General features: G+C 46.3%; 1 protein-coding gene across 1 annotated transcript in view; it reads right to left on the bottom strand.

The window, feature by feature from the left end:
- SORL1 (sortilin related receptor 1) overlaps window positions 1-19,453 on the bottom strand; it is a 156,606-nt gene that overhangs the window by 66,242 nt on the left and 70,911 nt on the right. Inside the window, exons 13-19 of the mRNA XM_077893900.1 lie at window positions 13,980-14,158; window positions 12,372-12,558; window positions 8,646-8,774; window positions 8,066-8,151; window positions 4,051-4,223; window positions 2,850-2,981; window positions 746-837 (exon numbers count right to left, since the gene is read on the bottom strand). Coding sequence (XP_077750026.1) covers window positions 746-837; window positions 2,850-2,981; window positions 4,051-4,223; window positions 8,066-8,151; window positions 8,646-8,774; window positions 12,372-12,558; window positions 13,980-14,158 — 978 coding nt within the window. The remainder of the gene's footprint in view (window positions 1-745; window positions 838-2,849; window positions 2,982-4,050; window positions 4,224-8,065; window positions 8,152-8,645; window positions 8,775-12,371; window positions 12,559-13,979; window positions 14,159-19,453) is intronic.

Genomic DNA, 19,453 nt, shown 5'->3' with positions numbered 1-19,453 from the left:
GAGTGTGCCTGTGTGTTTTAAGGCCATGTGCTTGCACGTGGGTAAAAAAGAACTCTGAATGATACACAACAAACTAACCCTGACTACCCCTAGGAAGTGTGGGGGAGAAGGGTTAAGAGTGAGAAAGGAAAGGAGGGAACAAATATTTTTCATACCATAAACTTCTTTTCTCTTAATATTTTAAATCAAGTACATATATTTTTTCTCTTAAAAAACAGATCTAATTCTCAATCACAAATACTAGAAGGATAGAACGCCTAATCCAGAATTTTCTTTCAGCTATGTTTCCTTAAGTTAAGGAATTAATAAAAAGCACCTTTGCATTTCCCAGGGGCATATGAATTGCTTGCAAGAAACTCCGCCCCAAGGTGGGGCGGGAGGGTAGGGAAGGGATGGAAGGGATTATAAGTTTGCATCATGCATCAAACTCAGGATAAAAATCCTTGCCATCTCCAACCAGGCCTGACTCCGCTCTGTCTATGGAAAGACTTTTAATAATACCTTTCATTGGAGAAACACCCCACAGATGTAAGACATCTGGATGCGGAGAGTCTGATGCTTGCTAACGAAAGGGAATGGAGTTACCCGACAAGATGACTGAGCTCTGGTTTCAAGACTCGAAATCAACAGATTATTTCAACAGCCATCACCAGAAACAAGTTTGTGTCCAGCAGGTTGCACTTCCACGAGAACCTGTCTGCTGCAACATCTGCCACACGCTGATTACCTCCGGGGCAATACTCACCCATCCTGGGGCAGGAGGACCAGAGCCCTGGGCCGATCGAGCACAGAGGAGTTGACGATCGTGAGTCGGAAGTCACCATCTGGATTAGCTACCTGACAAAAAGAGGAGTGGGGAGGGGCAGGAGGGGAAGCCGAGATGGATCTGAGCTCCCTGGGAAGGCCCCTATCACAGCTTCCTACTGGGCTCCCCCTACAGACACGGGCCTCTGTGGCTCCCCCATTCCCCTGCAGACTCATCTGGGAAACCTGCCCTGACGTGCGGTCAGAATGAGCTATTCTCTCCTCTGGCTCATGGGACAATGCTCACAGGGTCTGACAGAGGAGCCAGCACTGCCACCTGCACCCCGTTCTGGAGGCAAGACGATAGATCTGCACAAAGTACTCAGTATGTATTATTTATTTAACCCACCTACGTTGCTCCATGCTCCAAAGCCACCAATGGTTCTACACTGTCCACAAAACAAACACAGAGTGTCTCAGCTTTACAATTAAGAATCTCCACAGGCTTTTAATTCTCTCTCCTCCATATTCTCTCTCCTCCACTTTAGCCCCAACAACTTCAGTGAGGCTGGCCATCTCGTGGTTCTCGAAGCCTGACATAGTCCTCCTCGTCCGTCTACCGTCACCATATCCCCTACGGGGCCTGCCCACTGCTCCACAATCAAATCGTCTCTCTCCCTCGAAACTCCCCTCCAGGCCCAGCTCCTCAGCTCACTCCTCTGACCCGCCTTCATCAACGAGCATCAGCGACTTATCTTACCATTCTGTACTGACAGTACCCGAGCTGTGTGCTGGGAGAGTATGGACAACTTAAGCTTTACTACATCCTTCTAGCACCTGGCAAAGTGCTGACCACACACAATTAAAGAAAGGAGAGAACCAAAATAACAAGACCACCGACGTACTACTCAGTATGTGCCTGGCACTGTCTTTTCACTCATTTCTCCCAACCGCACTGTGAGATGGACACTAGTGATCCTCTCCTCGGGCTCAGCTCAGATGCCACATCCTCAGGGCCTTCCCACCCAGCTGTGTAACGCTGCCGCACCCCAAAGCCACACGATCACACCATCCTGTTAGACGTTCTCTGCAGGACTCATCACTGTTAGAACTGATGGACTTATGTCTTCATTAGTTTCCTTCCTCCACTAACATCTCGTCTTTAGCAGAACAGGAGCCTGGGTGTCTCGCCTACTGCTGTATCCTCACAGCCTCCAACCATACCTGGCACGTACCATGCCAGAAAAAGCACCCGTCGGATGACAGGGTGGATAAATGAACCTCTGTCTCACAGATGCAGAAACTTGCCTGGCTTCCTTAGCTACCAGAATGAAGACTGAACCCAGGTCTGGCTCTTGACTTTGTGGCTTTTGGCTTACAACTGCTCCAGACTCTCTGTGCCTCCTTGCTTCTACTGAAATTTCCACATGACCCACACCCCAGGCCTCCAGGTAGTCAGTACAGAGAGGGGCGGAGACAATGCCCCAGGGCCTCAGTAGTGACTTCCAGGAGTTGAGTGTGCCTATAAGACCACGACTTTGGTGTTGGAGAGGCCCTTTCTTACCCTCACATCGCCTTGGATAGCTAAGGTGCAAATACATTAACAGGGTTGTTGTGAGAACCAAATCAAGTAAATTCAACCAAAGTGGTTCCAACTGGGCTTGGCACAAAGGAAGTGCTCGCTGTCATCAATCATCATGATTATGACCATGATATGGTCTTAATTACTCTAATCGACTACAATAATACTACAGCGTGGATAATACAGCACTCTAATAATGCTATGGTGTTATATAATTATCATTATTGTTTCTAGCACACGCTCTGGCTAGCCAAAATAGCACCATTCAGGGCATCTTAATGGAATCTCAGTCTGATGGGTGCAGGCATCCTGTTTTCACGTGGGACTTTCGGGGCAATACCCAAGAATTCTGAAACTATCCGCCTTTTCTTCCTTTCCCAGAGGCTCACCTGGTCCATTCTCTGGAATTCTCAAAGGATTTCTAGAGAAGCCTGGCACGCTGGCTCCTCCCACTGTGTCAAACCTGGCTCAAGGCCCAGATGCTGCCCCCTACTCAATTAAGGACAGGATGGAATATACGTACCTCAATCTTTTTAAAGCCAGAATCTACCCAATACAGTAACTGGCTGAGGGGTTCAAAAGCCAAGGCTTCTACGGTCTCCAGGCCAGAATTGATGATCACTTCTTGCCCTGTACTCCCATTCAAACAGAGGCGCTATGGAGACAGGGGAGGGGAGAGAAAAGGTTGTGAGTGCTCAAATGACCTCGTGCCAACTCGGTCCCATGGATGGCCACCCTTTACTCCACTGGCTTTGACAGCCAAGGAATGAGATGTCTTTTACCAGTAAACTTTCCACATGAGTGAAGCCGGCTTCTAATAAAAGCTTTCCTAAAATATATTATGGCTTCCTGTTTCAAGCAGAATACCTAAACAGAACCTAATCATTGATATTACTCTGCATTTTCATTACAAACACTGGTTACCGAACGATGCTGTGTCCCAGTAATGAGGTCGGAGATTACTGACAAGCACGAGTCTGTTTGCTTTGAAAATAAATGGAACCAGACTGCTGTTATTTTTAAGTTCTCGTGGCAGCTTTTATAGGCTCCTCTCCCTCGGGAGGCTCCTGGCCATCAGGTGCTGTCTGGGACAGCTGCACGGCGCAGTCGCTGCCAGGCCCTGGAAAACCCAGGCACTGTATAATTTCTCTTGGGTAGGAAGTCCAGATAAAACTTGTTAGGATTGCTTTTCTAAAAAGGATTAAATAGGCAATGAATAAAGATCAAATAGCTCTCCTTTAAAATGCATGGGCTGGAGTCTATGACTATCTATCTGGCCTGTGTGGGGATCTTTACAGCTCACTTCCTGGTTCTTGACTGTGTTCAGAATAGCTGAAGTGGATAATTACGTGAACTGCGGGTAAGTCAAGTGTTACTATATCATGGCTTGGGAAGAAGGACACTTCAGAGGCAGCTGCTGTGATAGTGACTCAGAATCCTACACTCTGAGACCTCAAATCTTCCCAGCAGGAAAAGTGAGGCCTCCTTTATAAGCCAGACTGAAGATCTGGGGCTCCTTCTGGTCCTTCCTACAGGGACAGAGGGAGGCAGGGCAAGAAAATAGTAAAACAGAAGAATGAAAAGTGTCACCTGTCAGCCCTGAAAACAGTCATGACTTCAAACCTCTAATAACCCATTTCCCAAGACCGTCCTGAAGGAAGCTTATCGGGATCGGGAGGTCACAAGGCGTGGGTCCCCCACGAGCAGACCAAGGGTGGACGCACCTGGATGATGTCCAAGGCCAGGTCCGACCAATATAAGCAGTTGTGCTCATAGTCAAAATCCAGAGCCACCGCTGCCCGCAAGCCGGTGAGAGGCAACTGCTCGGTGGCTCCTGAGGCCAGGTCATAGCGGTGGATGGACCTCCGCATGGCGTACAGGATGAATTCATTCTCCTCTGCAGAGACACAGACAACGACAGAGAGGGTGGGCCTGGGGGACGCCGAGGAGGTTGCTAGCACATCTCACCTATTTTCCCCTCACGCATACACCTCAGCGCCATTGGCACACAGGGTAGATCAAGTGGCACAGTGCAGGCATCAAGATTTCGAAGGTGCGTAAAATGAAATCCCGCCTTAAGAAGCAAGGTCACTCCAACTCCCGTAAATCTGTTTCTCATCTGCAAGCTGTCCTGTTACATTTGTTTTGTTCACTTAGATGCCCGAGTCATGTCCAACATCCATGCTCCTGAGCTCGGCCCAGGAGTCTTTAGAGTCACACGTGACGAAATAATTACCCCACTCAGCATGCTCTCACTCGTCCCATGACTGTATCACATGGCACCGTAATCATGTTGACCAGAGACTCCTGGTCCCTGAAGACTTGCAGCTAATCTGGATGTTCACCCATCTGATATTATTCGCAATGACACACAGCAATTCTATCAACCTATTATATATATATATTTTTTTTATATATTTTCAAAACAGCAACAATAACCTTTGTTCTCGGATACTTACAAAGCGTTTCCCAACATCATCATCACAAAGACTCTATTTCATCTTAAATACTATAAACGCGCATACTACGTGCCAGGCATCGTTTCGCTGGTGTAATGACTGCATAATGGAAGAACCACTATTAAGTCAATTTTACAAATGAGAGCACAGAGGTTAACACGCTCAAGGTCACACAACTGGTAAGAGTTGGAGAATCAAGGCTTGAACTCGGCAGTCTGAATCCAGAATCTGCATTTCACCCACTACATGATGCTGCCTATCACGATGCATTTGTTAAACACTGTCGTTTTCCAAGATGCGGAAATAGAGGCCCCAGGGGCTTAAGGAGACTTAATGTCAACGAGTAACTAGGAGAGCTGGTGCGCCCTCTCTTCCACTTAGGGAGCAGGATGGAAAGCATCCAGATTCTTCCACAGTGGTGGAGACGGGCGACACACCTGAATCCATGTCCAAGGGTCCACTTGCCAATGTGTTGCAGATGGGACCTGAATCCCTCTGCTGCACACCTGCACAGTGACTGTTTCTCTCTTTCTTCCTCATTCCCTCATTCGGTGAGATCCCAGGGACTAGCTACCCACTCTGCATAAGCGCTTCAACAGAGACAATGCACCAAAAAATAAATCTATATGCAATTTTTTTAAAAAAGGTTTTACTTATTTGAGAAAGAGAGAGAGAACAAGCTGGGGAAAGGGGAAGAGGGAGAAACAGGCTCCCTGCTGAGCAGAGAGCCCAATGGAGGGCTTGGTTCCAGAACTTTAGGATCACGACCTAAGCCAAAGGCAGACACTTAACCGACTGAGCCACCCAGGCGCCCCTACCTACAATGTTTAATAAAAGTAAATTTGTGTTCTTTTTCTTTGGTTTCACTTCATTTCAAAAGTTTCTAAGCCACCACTACATGGTAACTGATCTCTTCTGGTTTTCAAAAGAAGTTTCCCACTGTGCTTCCCAGTGAAGAGGATCCTTACGATGAAAGCTGCCAAGCCTGTAAGTGACAGGCTGTAAGAAACCAAGGACTCTCGTCGAAGCTGCCGTGGAGAGCCACGGAGGATACACTCATGCAGCAAGCCTCCCACCCCTCGTTTCTAACATCTGCAAACCCCAATCTGCAGCTTCAGTTTTTCTTCTCACCACCCGATGCCCTTATAGCAGAGCCTGAGTCCAGAAATACTTGCCTTAGGATTAGGTCCAGAGGAAACTTCTGCTTTTCTGTGCTCAATGATTAACTTAGGAAAGGAACAGAGAGGCACCTGGGTGCTCAGTGGTTGAGCATCTGCCTTTGGCTCAGGGCGTGGCTTTGGGGTCCTGGGATCAGGTCCTGCATCATCGGGTTCCCTGCAGGGAGCTTACTTCTCCCTCTGCCCATGTCTCTGTCTCTGTGTGCCTCTCAGGAATAAGTTTTTTTTTTTTTTAAAGGAAAGGAACAGAATTCTTAGCCAATTCCAGTCATACCTGAGAACAGCCTGAACATGTGTTATTTTATAGTAATCATAAAGGAAGAATGACTTCATCTTTAAAAATCCTTCCAGGTGGGGCGCTTGGGTAGCTCAGTCAGGTTAAGTGTCTCTGCCTTTGGCTAAAATCATAATCCTGAGGTCCTGGGATTGAGTCCCCATACGGGGCTCCCTGCTTAGTGGGGAGTCTGCTTCTCCCTCTGCCTCTGCCCTTCCCCTGCTCGTGCTTTCTCTCTCTCTTAAATAAATAAAATCTTTTAAAAAATTCTTCCAGATGACCTCCTCTTTGCAAAGATGCTATGGTTCCCATCAGCCCTGGGAAACCATCCTTTCCTTTCGTGGTACACCCCTGCCTTTTGTGCCAGGCATTTTCTTTTTCTTTTTTACATTTAGGAGGTGGGCCTACACTACAAATGTGATTTTTCCACTTTGTTCCCTGTTCTCTTTTTCTCCTCAGAAAAGAAAATAGCTCTCCTCCCAGTTTAGATGGCTTTAAACAAACTGTTTTGTCCCTCACTGGATTATCTTCAGAAATGTTTATTGCAAAAGTATGTACTCCAGCCCTTAAGAGCAATCACTCAAACCCTACTCACCCAAACCCTCATCAATAACAGCTCTTGTGAGGAGCGTATTTGAATATTATCTGCTCATTTGCGAGAATCTGCTGAAGCCGTGTTCTTTTGAAGTCTCCACAGTGAGGGATGTTAATTACTCTGGTAATGATGGAAGATTAAATTAAGGAACTAATGAGCTTAGCATGAAAAACACAGAGGCGAGCTGGCAAGCAGGAGAGAACGAGGGGGGTGCTCTGCAGAGGACCACGCACTTCTCATGATCCAGCGGGCGCTGATGGCTGTTCCATCAGACACCCCCGCCAGGTCACCTCCAGCCATCCACCTCCATGACAGAGGGAAGAGCAGCAGGAAGGGCTCCCAGGAAATAAGGGAGCTCTGCACGAATAAGCAGTAGAAACAGAGCAGGAAAGGAAAGGTGGCTAAGAGATTAACTATTTGCGAGGGTCTCCTCATTTTGAGGCTAGACTGCAAATACCACACCACCTGCGCCATCACCCATCAATTTAAGGCATGTGTGGACCACACTATCCCTTTACAGCCTGTGTACTCCAAAGTTTTTCCTAATGAGCATAACTAATGATCACCTAAAATGATGGGAATGACACTCCTCTGCCATTTGGGTGATGTCCAGGGAAGAGCATGGGTCTGAAGAGTCTGAATTTGAGCTGTCTCTTAACAGATGTATGACCTGCAATACGCTGACTAACCCTTTCCTTTGAACATGCTTCTTTATTTTTAAAAAAAAGAAATAGGAGCTTATTACAGGATCTGCTCCACTGGGTCGTGATAAGGATTACAATGAGAACACGTGGAAAAATACATCAAAATGTGTGAAGTTCCATTGAAGTACTTGCTATTATTATTACTATAAAAATTAAGATAGACCACTTAGTGAATTCCCCAAAAGCCACGAGTCTCTTTATATTCAACTCAGACAAACAGATCAAGGAACATGCAAAAGCCCCCCACCCCCACCATGCCTAAGATACAAGACATGCAGAATAAACACTTTTCAACGAATAAAAGGGATTTTCCTCAAAAAATACTTCCCATTCCTATAAACGCCCAAGGCTATAAATAAATTTGGCTTTGATTTCCCCAAGTTTAGGGAAAAAGGGAAGTTCAGTGCTGCTTGTAATTTCCATGTTTCTCCTCCATTGTTAGAAGGGCTGCAAGACTAGACCTGGGTGAAATCATGAGGATGCTAGAGTGAGTATCTCAAGATCTCAAAGGCAAGAAACCAGCTCTTACCTGCCAAGGGACACGGGACCAGTTCTCCTTCCAGTCGTGTTTCAACATCTCCTCCACTGCAAGTGTCCCCAGAAATCTTCCGATAGCTGTCATCCCCCAACCCCAAGAGCAAGAGGTCAGACACAACCAAGAATATAAGTCTCCATAACTGGAAACCTCTTCCTATCCATAGATAGTAGCATCCATCCACTCATTTCCCTACAGAACAAGAAGGATGTGTATTCATTCTGAATTGGTCCTGCTTATGGTTACGTTGGGCAGCCCACACCATTGGGAAGGCTGCCCTGGCCAAGAGTTTACATATATATCTCTTCAACGAACTCCTATAAAGATGTATCCTTGCCAAATTCTATGACTTAGCCCATAGTGAGAGCTGCAGCGAATTTCACAGATTTGCATGGGGTTTTTTCTGGAGTAGTAGAGTTTGCATCCTAATGCTAAACACTGCCCAAGCTCCCTAAGAGATGCTAGCTTGGATCCAAGCACCTGGAGTATGAAAGGAACCCAAGTGGCCCTCTCTGTTCTCAAACCCAGGGTAGACCCCTCGTGTCCCGCGCATGGCGACCATTGTGAGACATACCCTCTTGTTCTCCTGTAAGTAGAACCCACAGGACAAGGCATAGGAGGAGCGTAGGACTTCCCAGAAAACTCAGGATCCGGAACACAAACCTCTAAGAAGAAATCTTCACTCATCTTGAAGCCAAAGTCACTAAAAAAGGCAATTGGGGTCCGTGAGGGCCGTTAAATACTTCAGGCATGTCAATACCAACCCTTGTGACATCTCCCAGACTGCCTATCACTTTATTGTAAGCTACTTCCTTTGTCCCTTTAAAGAATACCCACCTGGGCAGCCCAGGTGGCTCAGCGGTTTAGCGCCACTTTCAGTCCAGAGCCTGATCCTAGAGACCCGGGATCGAGTCCCACGTCAGGCTTCCTGCATGGGGCCTGCTTCTCCCTCTGCCTGTGTCTCTGCCTCTCTCTTCTCTCTCTCTCTCTCTCTCTCTGTCTGTCTCTCATGAGTAAATAAATAAGTAAATCTTTAAAAAAATAAATACCCACCTTTTTACATTAACACATTTTCAAAAGAAACTTTATACCTGAACCATGATTGGAAAACCACCATCATATGCCAAAACAATACAAATCATTACCCCCAAAACAAAACAATATTAATTTTTTTAGCTGGATCCAGTTCCCTCCCCAAGGTTCTGGGTCTGCCGGTCTTTGTTAAGAGGCATTAGCAAATGTTCAATAGTTACTAGCACGCAGTGATACTTTTTTGGGGGCCACATCTCTGCCAAAACACCCAGCTCCAGGGGCAGAGTCCTGGAGTAAGAAGCAGAGATCTGGGTCTATCCCGACTCCATCCTTCACAGCATGACTTCTCAACAACACCAAGAAGAGGCAACTGCACTAAGTAATTCCCAAAGTCCTGCCCAAAACTTAAATTGTAACTCAAAGGGATTTTCCACATTGATGTGCTCTACTCAAAAGGCTTCATTTACTCTATTCAGTCCAGCCAATACTTACTTAACACCTTCTCCACGAGAAGTATTAACAGGTACAGGGCTAGGCAGTTTGTGTATTTATTATGTCATAATCCACATTTAGCAATTTGTAGAAATTTTTCAGAAGGGAGAGTTTTATTACTCTACCAAATAGATCTCATTCATTAAATTAGGTCATTTTTACCAAATGGCTGCCTAAAATCTTTTTGGAGGGGTAAGTGGAGCATTAGCTAATTACTTATTTGCCTCCGATGGCAAAGCACCTGTTCTTAGTAAGATTTCTTCAATCTCTAGGTCATGGCCTAATAGGCTGTGAATACACACAGGAGTGCTAAACCCAGCTTCTGAAAGAGACTAGCTCTGAAATCAGGGAACATACGGGTCAGTGGCTGGGTGTCCCAGAGAGATCCAGAAAGGACTGTCAAAAGCAACCAGACTTTCCAATGTAGTTGTCACTCAGGAACCAAACTAACGCACAGATACTATAAGCTCATGCATTCTCATTTCCCCTCCTGCTGTCCACCTTCAGACCATCTCCCTCCGCAAGGCCCCAGTCCAAGGCCACCGAACATTTCCAAGAGCCACACAGTCCAGCCACCTCCTTTCTAGCAGCTACACACACAGATGGCTTGAGTCATCACCCTCATGATCTCATATGGCCTAAAGCCCAACTCCGTGAGGGACAGGGCAGGTGGATTTCTCAATCTTTAAGACTCAGCACCTAGTGATCTCCATGAGTAAGCTGAGGCGAGCATGGTAGACCAGTGGGAGCCAGGCCTTTGTTCAAAGAAGGCACACCAGCCTCTGGTTTCTGGTGGTGGGGGTTGTTGGTTTGGTAGAAGAGAGGCAGATTTTAGAGAAAAAGCATAGTAGTGGTCATTAAGGAAAAATCCCAAAGAGTTGTTAGATTTTCCTTGCATGTTTCTTATTTCATTTTGAAGTAATAATGAGGATCAAGGAAGAGAGAAGAGCACTATAACCTTTTCCACAGAGGACCCCTACAGTCAGGGGGACCTCGGGCCAGCAAAAGCTCTCAGAATAGAATTACAATTTGGGGGTATCTAAGGGAGAACAGAAGGCAGCAAAGGGGCATTGAACCTCTGTGGTTTTGCAACAGAAGGGTCAACGCTGTTATTTTAGAACCACCGAACTTTCAAAGAGAGTGCGCGTCTTGTACTGTCTAAAACCCTGCTGTTTAAAGGATAGGTTTACAGATAAGCAGCACAGGGATCACAGGGAGCCTAGCAGAGCTAGCTACCCCCCAGAACTAGAGTCAGAACCGGCATGTTAACAAGATCCAAGGTGATTCATGTGCACACTCACATTTCAGAAGCACTGGTCTAGGGCAGGACTTGGCCCGACCTAGAGAGCTGTTCTTGTAAATCAAGCTTTATGGGACCAGAGCCGCACCCATTCACCTGTGGCTACTTCCGTGCCACCACGAGCAGTTGTGGAGCTGCCAGCAGAGACCATATGGCCTGCAGAGCCTAAAACATTTACTCCGTGGCCCTGTTCCAACCTCTAGACTAGGACATATCAGAGGCCTCTGGCTTTTGTCAAGATAAGTGTGGCTTCCCAAAGCAAACTTTAGGTTTTATGTGCCTCTGCAACTACTGAGAAAGGAGTTACATGCTCTATCTAGTTTGATACTCATGCTCTGCGGATTGCCCTGCCTGGCCTGGAATGATTCCATGCTCAAGGCTCGAAGGACTGCCTAGGGGCTCCGAGACCCTACATGCTTTACTTCTAGAATTATCTAAAGCCAGGCTCTGCTCTCATCATCGACTCTCATCAAAAGCCTTCAAAGGGGGCATCTGGGTGACTCAGTCGGTTAAGCGTCTGCCTTCAGCCCAAGTCATGATCCTGGGGTCCTGGGATCAAGCCCCATGTCGGGGTCCCTGCTTGGTGGGGAGTCTGCGTCTCCCTCTCCCCCTGACCCTCCACCTCACTCATGCTCTCTTGCACTAATAAATAAATTAAATCTTTAATTTAAAAAAAAAAGCCTTCAAAGCCTTCAAAGCTCCTCATCCTGCTCACAGAATAAGGTCTGTACCCCTTCTGCCTCCACCCTTAAGTATCAGCTCAGCTCCACTCCCTGACCTTACTTTATACCTACAAGGCATCCAAGCCAAACCACCAGGGACTTCCCTGCCTCTGCCTGTCCCCATTGCTGCCACATCTCAGAGTGCTCCAGTCAGTCCACAGACCCAGGAGCTTCCCTGAGGCCCATCTCAAACAGCATGACCTCCAGAAACTTCCGGGTTTGCCAGCAGCAAATCAGTCTCCTCCTTCTTGCCAACAATCACAATAAAAGCACGGAAAGCCCACGCAGCTTTCCCTCTCTGGCCGCGTGATTCATGCACCCATGGTTTCTTATGCCTCCACCTTTCTCAGCCACATCTTGGGTACTCTGCTTCAAGCCTGTATACATACACTCAAATATGTATGTACTGACATCCCCTCGTTTCTAAGAAAAAGGAGTTACCTACAGTGGAACCTTCAGTGTATTCCCTTTTGAAGTTGTCCTCATTGAAATAAGTGCCAGAATGATCTATTCCTAAATCAACTGCTGCAGCTTCCCTAGGGTGTGATGCCTCTCCCTCATTTTGGAGCTGTGAGGACTAAATTGAGTGATCTATATAAAAAGTGCATAACACATTAAAAAAGGACACTTATTAATAAATACCGACCTCCTATGATTGCCCTTCTTTTCCTCAGAGGGAAGGCTCTAGTCTGTGTGCCACACTGCTGGCTGAGCAAGACCCGACCCAGTCCCCAGGCATCGATGAAGAACCAACCATTCATAGTCCTGCCGGGTGCAGGAGCAGTTGGACACCACCACCGGCCTGTCAAAGTCTTCTCCATTAAAGCATGTTGCGTGCGGTGTCCTCCGTTTGAAAACAGTCTTGTGTCCTAGCAAACACTCGTTGCCCCGCTCATCAGACGGCGACCACAGCTTGTAGTCATTCTCTGTGCAGGGAACCCCTGGGGAAAAGGGAAATGCAGCAGGAAGCATGTGAAGGAGCCCCACATAGGGGTTTCCTGTCCCCTTCGGCCCGAGCACCCACGTCTGGCTCGTCCCGCTGCTGCTTGGCAGGCACACAGACTCTCTGGAGCTACGCCAAGCCTCCCATTGGCCTGCTCTGATGCCAGGAAGCACCCATGCCAATGGAAATGACACCTCCTGAAACACAGCTGTGCTTCTGAGAAAGCTGGGAAGAAGCAAGCCACCTCTGGCACCAACTAAACTCCTGAAATATTCTAGTAGATTCCGCAGTTCCCTCCAGAAATGGGTATCAGAGGTGTTTATCTCCCAGGGAGGCAGGATCAGGCCGGATCCTTGATAGATGGTGTCGTTCAGGAATATGGTTTCCTGCCTGCTTCCCAGGGGGACGAGGGGAGCGCGTGTGGGCACGCCTGGAAGTAATGGCCCGAGAGCAATAGAGAATTCACTGTCATTACTTGGAAGGCACAGAAGCTTTGTGGAAGGAGGCTGAGAAATGGTAAAACAGCCTGGATGATCGCTCCGTTACCCACATTCCCTTGTAATTTAAGTAGAGTGGTTACTCCAGAAATTCCAAAGTATACCTATGTCTACTCTGGGACCCTAGGTCTTTCTTATATGTGTGTCTTCAATCAGATTCCATGCTGCCTAAAACTGATGAACGGCCGTCAACTCCTTGCCATTCCAATCAGCAAGTACTCATTAAACTCTGACTGTAAGGCTCTCAGGCTATTCAGTGGGTGGAAAATACACATGACAGGACAGGTTCTTACTTCCAAGGACCTGATAATCTAGTTGATGGGGAATGATATAAGCAGGGTGACAGACACAAATGTGTGATTCAGGGCGTGAAGAGTAGGATGCTTATGCTCTGGACACAGAGAAGAGAGGAGAGAGAGGTCTTCTGGTGGAGATTTAGCAGCCAAGTACATGGATTCTGAAACAGGAAAACGATTTTAAGCAGTAGAAACTGAATAGGTAGCAGAGAGGACCTTTTGGTTCAGTTGGAATGTCATTAGCCAAGGCAGAAGGAGGGGGAGAGAGCGGGGCTGTAGGGGGATGGGGGAGGAAGGAAGATGATGAGTCACCCCTCTCCCTGCTAGCGGACGCTGACGGGACCCTAGACAGCTGAGAGGATCCTGTATCATCTGGAACACGGCCCCTGACACAGGAATCACTCGCTCAGTCTGCCAAACCAAACTGCTGACTAGGAAAAATGAGGACACAAAATGACACACGGTCCTACTGGGAATTGCCTGAGTAACTGTCTCTGAATGTCCCGGTCACTGCTTATGTGTGCATCTTCTTCGACAGCTACAGACTCTGTGGGCATGTTGGCTCTAAGCTGATGCTTTGGGCAGTAAATGTGTCCATGAAAAGGGCCAAGGAGGCAGCGGCTTACCCAAGGCGTCTGTGGCATTGACCTGGAGGATCAGCCAGTTGTGGACATTCTCTTTGTTGGAGCCAAAGATGGTGAAGACAGTGCTCTTCTCGCCAGGTTCTGTGAGGAGCCCGTAGACAAAGACTGGCCTCTCAGAGAAGATGAACGTTTTCCAGGTCTCCCCTTCATTGGTACTGTATCTGTCCAAAGACGAGGAAGAGGATCCTTATGGTTAAAGTCTCTAGGGCAAAAGCTTGGTTTCCAGATAACATTCACTAGTGAGAGAAGCCAGGACTCCTTAGAGAAATGGCTGAAGCAGGGAACATTCGAGGTCATGCCAGAAAGCAAGGAAGAGCTCAGAGACCAATGCAATCAGGGCAAAAGGACACAGCGGCCAGCTCGACTACGGAACTCTAGCTGGTCAGTTTGGGAAAATTTGAACATAAGAAGAAAAATGATGGTAACAGGTTATACGCTAAATAAAAATAGGGTAAAGGTCTCTGAATGATCCTAAAAGGATCTCCCAGGGAGGTAGGGTCAGGCCAGATGATGAAGAGAGAAGGGAAGGAGGGGAAACTTTTCTTCTATCACAATGCTACCTAATACATGCTGAAAACAATGATAGCAAGAGAAAAATGACCATCCCATCACCCATACCGTAATAACCGAGCCAGGCAACACCAGCACTGGACGCTAAAACCACCAGGTGAAACAGGGCTGCGGACCAGGGTGTCCACATGGTCTAAAACTATCAACTCACAGATGAATCATTCACTCTGAATGGGGAAATGCAGTTCTACAGCGGACTAGAATCACAGCCGTCGCCAGACTCAGCACCAGGAACAATGGGACAATCTGACACTACACGCCTCCTTCCTGGATGAAGCACTGTTGCAAATTTGCAAATATCACATCACTTGTGTTATACTCTGCACAACCAGACAAATCCAGCAGGGGCGACATTCTACGTGGCAACTGGATCCAGATTCTTCCAAAGCAAAACGGGGGGGCGAGGGGGGCATGAAAAACTTAACAAACCAACAAAAGAAGGCAGAAGGCTTGTTACATAGAGATTAAGAGGTGTTAACGACCACAAGCAATGTGGAAACCTTGACTGAATCCTGGGTTGAGAGGGAGTGGGGTGGGGAGGCAGGTGTTAAGTATATAAATGCAAATATAAATATAAATACAGTGTATAAGGCACACTGAACTCCTGCTAATTCTCTTAGGTGTGATAATGGCATTCTGATTGCATAGGAAAATACCCTTATTTATTGGAGATACAGCTTTTCAATATTTAGCTGGGAAAGGGCATGATGGCTACAACTTTCTTTCAAATGACTCAGCAAGGACAGACAGATGGACAGAGAGGCAGACAGGATGAACACACAACCGACAGATGTAAAGCAAACTGGCAAAATGTTAGCGACTGAGGATTCTGAGTGAACTTATTAGAGTGTTCTTTACACAATTCCTCCACTTTTTCCTGTGGTCTGACAGATTTTTAAGTTGGAGGGGAAAAAAAACCTGTGCAGAGAAAAGTCTCTACAGAGGACTATCTCAGAACCAGAAAACAAGCTCTTGAAAAAAAAAAAAATCAGCAGCACTGAAGTAACTGTGCTGATTTTAAATGATCTTTTTGTATCAAAAAGGAGGAAGAGGAGAAGGGGAAAATCTGCCTAACCCTTGCTTCATCACCCAGTATGCTGGCGACATGCGTGAGAAACCACTAAGTGCTTCCTTTAGTACCAGAGAACTCTAGGTTCTGTCTCAAACCCCAATGACACACAGAACTTCTTTTTTTCAAGACACCTGGGCAGTTCAGTGGTTGAGCGTCTGCCTTTGCTCAGGTCGTGATCCCAGGGTCCTAGGATCGAGTCCTGCAGCAGGCTCCCTGCCTATGTCTGCCTATGTCTCTGCCTCTCTCTCTCTCTTTCTCAGCATCTCTCATGAAAAAATAAAGTTAAAAAAATCTTTAAATACTTCTTTCACCTTTCCCCTTTTTTTGAGATTTTAGTTTTACTCCCTCAGCATTCTCATACTTGACATAAATCTTTTCACAACATCATGCAATCTAAACACTTCGTCCCAAATTGAGGTTACTAAAATGGATACTTCTGCAAGAGGCTGCAGGTTCAACCAGCGGTGGAGGGGTGGGGCTGGGTAGTTGGGGGAGCTACAAGGCAACATCAATAATGAATGGCAGTGAAGACTAAATGACCCCTCCACAAATCTCCCAAAGAGAAGAAATACTCTGGTTGAAACATTTTTGGATGAAGCTAATTTTGAAGCAGATCTGGAGAGAAGTTAACCCGTTCACCTGCATCGTACCAGTGTGACGCACTAAGGGCCAAGTACCACTTTTAAAGCAAAATGAACCAGCAGGATCGGTCCATTATCCAGACAGGACGGGAGCTATCTGTTTGCTCTGTGATGACGCTGGAAGTCCATCTATTCGCATACTGCTTTTTGTTAATTCTATTTAAGAGCTCATCGAACCCCAGATAACCTTAGGAAATGAAGCCTCCCATTTCTTGAGAGGTTCCCAGAGGACTCTGGGAAGACACCTGAATGAGACTAAGCAGCAGGTGCATGGCCAAGCACAGCCATGTATTTGAGAATAAACTGTGCATTTAGAAAACAATGCTTTTTCAGAATTTTGGGGAAGGGGAGGGGCAAGTCACATCACCACCACAACAAACAGTTTGGGAAACACCTGCTCTGGACCAAGCTCTGATCCCTAGAGAAGGACTGGTTTTGATGACATGAAAATGACTGAACCTTGCAAGGAAACAAACCTAAGTCATCTCTGTGCTCCTCCAGGCGTGAAAGACCATACAGAGCCCCAGTCTTTAGGATTGGAGGGTTCAAAATGTTCAGATAAAAATACAGACATAAGCCCCATGGTCAAAAACTCTCAAGAGGATGGGAAGGCCACTGAATAGAATATACTAAATATAACATAACATAAATATAATCACAGATGCAGTAAGTAAAGGAAGTGCTGATAAGATACTCAACTGAAGACAGTGCTGTGTGGCTGTCCAGAGAGCTCCTTGAGGAACTCAGATTGTTAAGCAGCATGTCCACGATGAGAAAAGTGCAAATGCGAACAAGTGAGGAGCAGCAATAATCTGCTGGTTAATTCTAGCTGTAATTCCTACAGCAGGTGATCCGTAGGAACAGTGGCCAAACAACTTAAACTCAAACAGCCAAATTATAAAAATAAAAAGTGACTCAAATTATAAAAGTAAGTGGTAGATAAGTAGGTCAGTGGGATGGTGCGTTGGTTGCCTGGTAAATTCTATAAAGAAATTAGCAAAAAAATTCTATCAACAACTAGAAAGGATCATCCTTCTGATGGTCAATGTATAAATAGTAACAACAGGGCGTAAAAAAAAGGCAGAATCAATTTCTATTTTGGTTGTATCTTCATCAAGTAGAATGATGTTCAAATTAGACAAGGCAGGGGAAAAAAAAAACAGGGACATTAAAAGAAAGTGAGTATAAAAGAGAGCACATTCTAGGGAATGGAAAGACATGAATCTCTCAAAGAATCACGGAGAACAGAGAGAGATCTTGAAGCCCTTTAGGAAGATGAAGAAGAAAACACTGGTTTCGAGAATGGAAACAGCTGATCTGATGGATCTTAGAACAGAAGGAAGTCTGTGAGGGCTGGGACTCACGTGGTTTCACACGCAAGTCACACAAACTAATCCTATTTTCCTTTTCTCACGGTAATCCTTGATTGGAAGGAGGAGGTAATGATACACAACATTCTTTCTTCCTGAGCATCTCTGCAGGCCACACAGCTAGATAAAAATTTACTGCTGGTGAATCAAATCCCAAGCGTGCTGATTACTGACACATGATATGACCTCAATCCAAAATGAGACCTCTGGTTTCCACACAGCTCAACACATTAGTCAAGGATATGCATGACAATATGGAAGGTCAGTCTATCAGATTTGCAAAGCATACAAGGCTAATTGTACTGATAATGCAATTAATGCCAAAACAGGATTCAAAACACTTTTATTATATCAAAAGGAGAAGCAAAAATGAGAATAAAGTCCTACCTGTTGTTTCAAAAACCTACCTGCTCAGTTACAGGATGAAGAAAATCTTGAGAAATTCATAAGAAAACACTCATAAGAAGAAAGGCTCTCTTATGTTTTGTAGTTTAACTGAACTTTATCTACTGATAGAAGTCACAGCAGAGATAGAATCTCAAAAAAAAATGGTGAGTAAAAGAAGCCAGATACAAACACAGGAAGTTCTAGAATAAGCCGAACTAACCCACAGTGGTAAAAATATAACCAGACCATCAGCTGCCTCTAACTGGGGTGGAGCAGGGGCAGTGGTATTGGCAGGGAAGGGGCAGGTAGGTATTTTCTGGGGGGATGGACATTCTCGGCATCCTGACAAGTGCCCTCCAGAACTGATTCAGCGGTGTATTTACAATCTAAGCATCTCATGGTGTGTAAATGGGGATCTCCATTTTTTAAAAATAATTTGAAAATTAAAAAAAGATGAAAAAAAAAACAATTTGGCAGAAGCTAAAAAGTTGGGGAGGCTGTCAAAAGTGTGAGCACAGTGTTGGATGTCCTCTAACAGGAATTGAGCATCTCGAGCCCTGTCGGTGTTAATCCCTGTACGTCGGGGTCAGCTGCCAGGGTCAGATCTGGGCCCCAGGTTTTAAAGCACTGACACGGTGAGGAAGATCTAAAGGATACCCAGAGGGTGGAGATCCATGACGTTGGGATCCCATGGCCTCAGAGGAAAGAAGTGGAACCATTTGTCGTGGAGTGGGAGACATGAGGGATGGACAGGGAGGGCACCTCAGACACCTGCATGGTGTTCAGGTGAAGGAGGAAACAGCCTGTGTGTGTGTGTGTGTGTGTGTGTGTGTGTGTCCTGGGAGCAGAACACGCCCACTAACCAGAAACTGGAGAGAGAATCTCAAGCTCTCTCTGACTTGAGGACTATCATTTCATAAAGAAATAAACGGATTAAAAAAAAGTGAGGGAATGAAGAAACGAACAAACCGTCCCAAAGTGAGATGAAAGCCCTTTCTGCTCTGGCAAATCCTCATCACTCAACCTGTTCAAGCAAAGACCAGAGGATCTTCCATCACCGACGTCAAGAGAGAATTCACACAAGGGCTGGTGGAAGGCCGAACCGGGTGTGGACTCCTGCTGGATGTCTCCCCGTGCACAGCCCAGGGCAATCCAGTCCAATCTGTCCAGATTTCCCTGCCCTTTTCCTCTGCTCCTCCAGGAGGAGTCTGATCAGTGTACCCCATCACCCCAGGCTAGTCAAGAGCAGTCAGTCCTGCAGACTTTGCCCCCCAAAATGCTTAGTCCACCCCCACCAGCTCCCAGCTTCCTCTCTTACCTCCAGCCTTGCTTCCTTTAAATTAATCCTCCTCAACTTGCCAGGGCCATCCTTCCATAATTCAAATCTAGCTGTCTCATTCGCCCACTGAAAACCCT

This window comes from Canis aureus, chromosome 3 (assembly GCF_053574225.1).
Source record: "Canis aureus isolate CA01 chromosome 3, VMU_Caureus_v.1.0, whole genome shotgun sequence".
NCBI classification, from domain to species: domain Eukaryota; kingdom Metazoa; phylum Chordata; class Mammalia; order Carnivora; family Canidae; genus Canis; species Canis aureus.
This window is presented reverse-complemented; position numbering and strand designations above follow the sequence as displayed.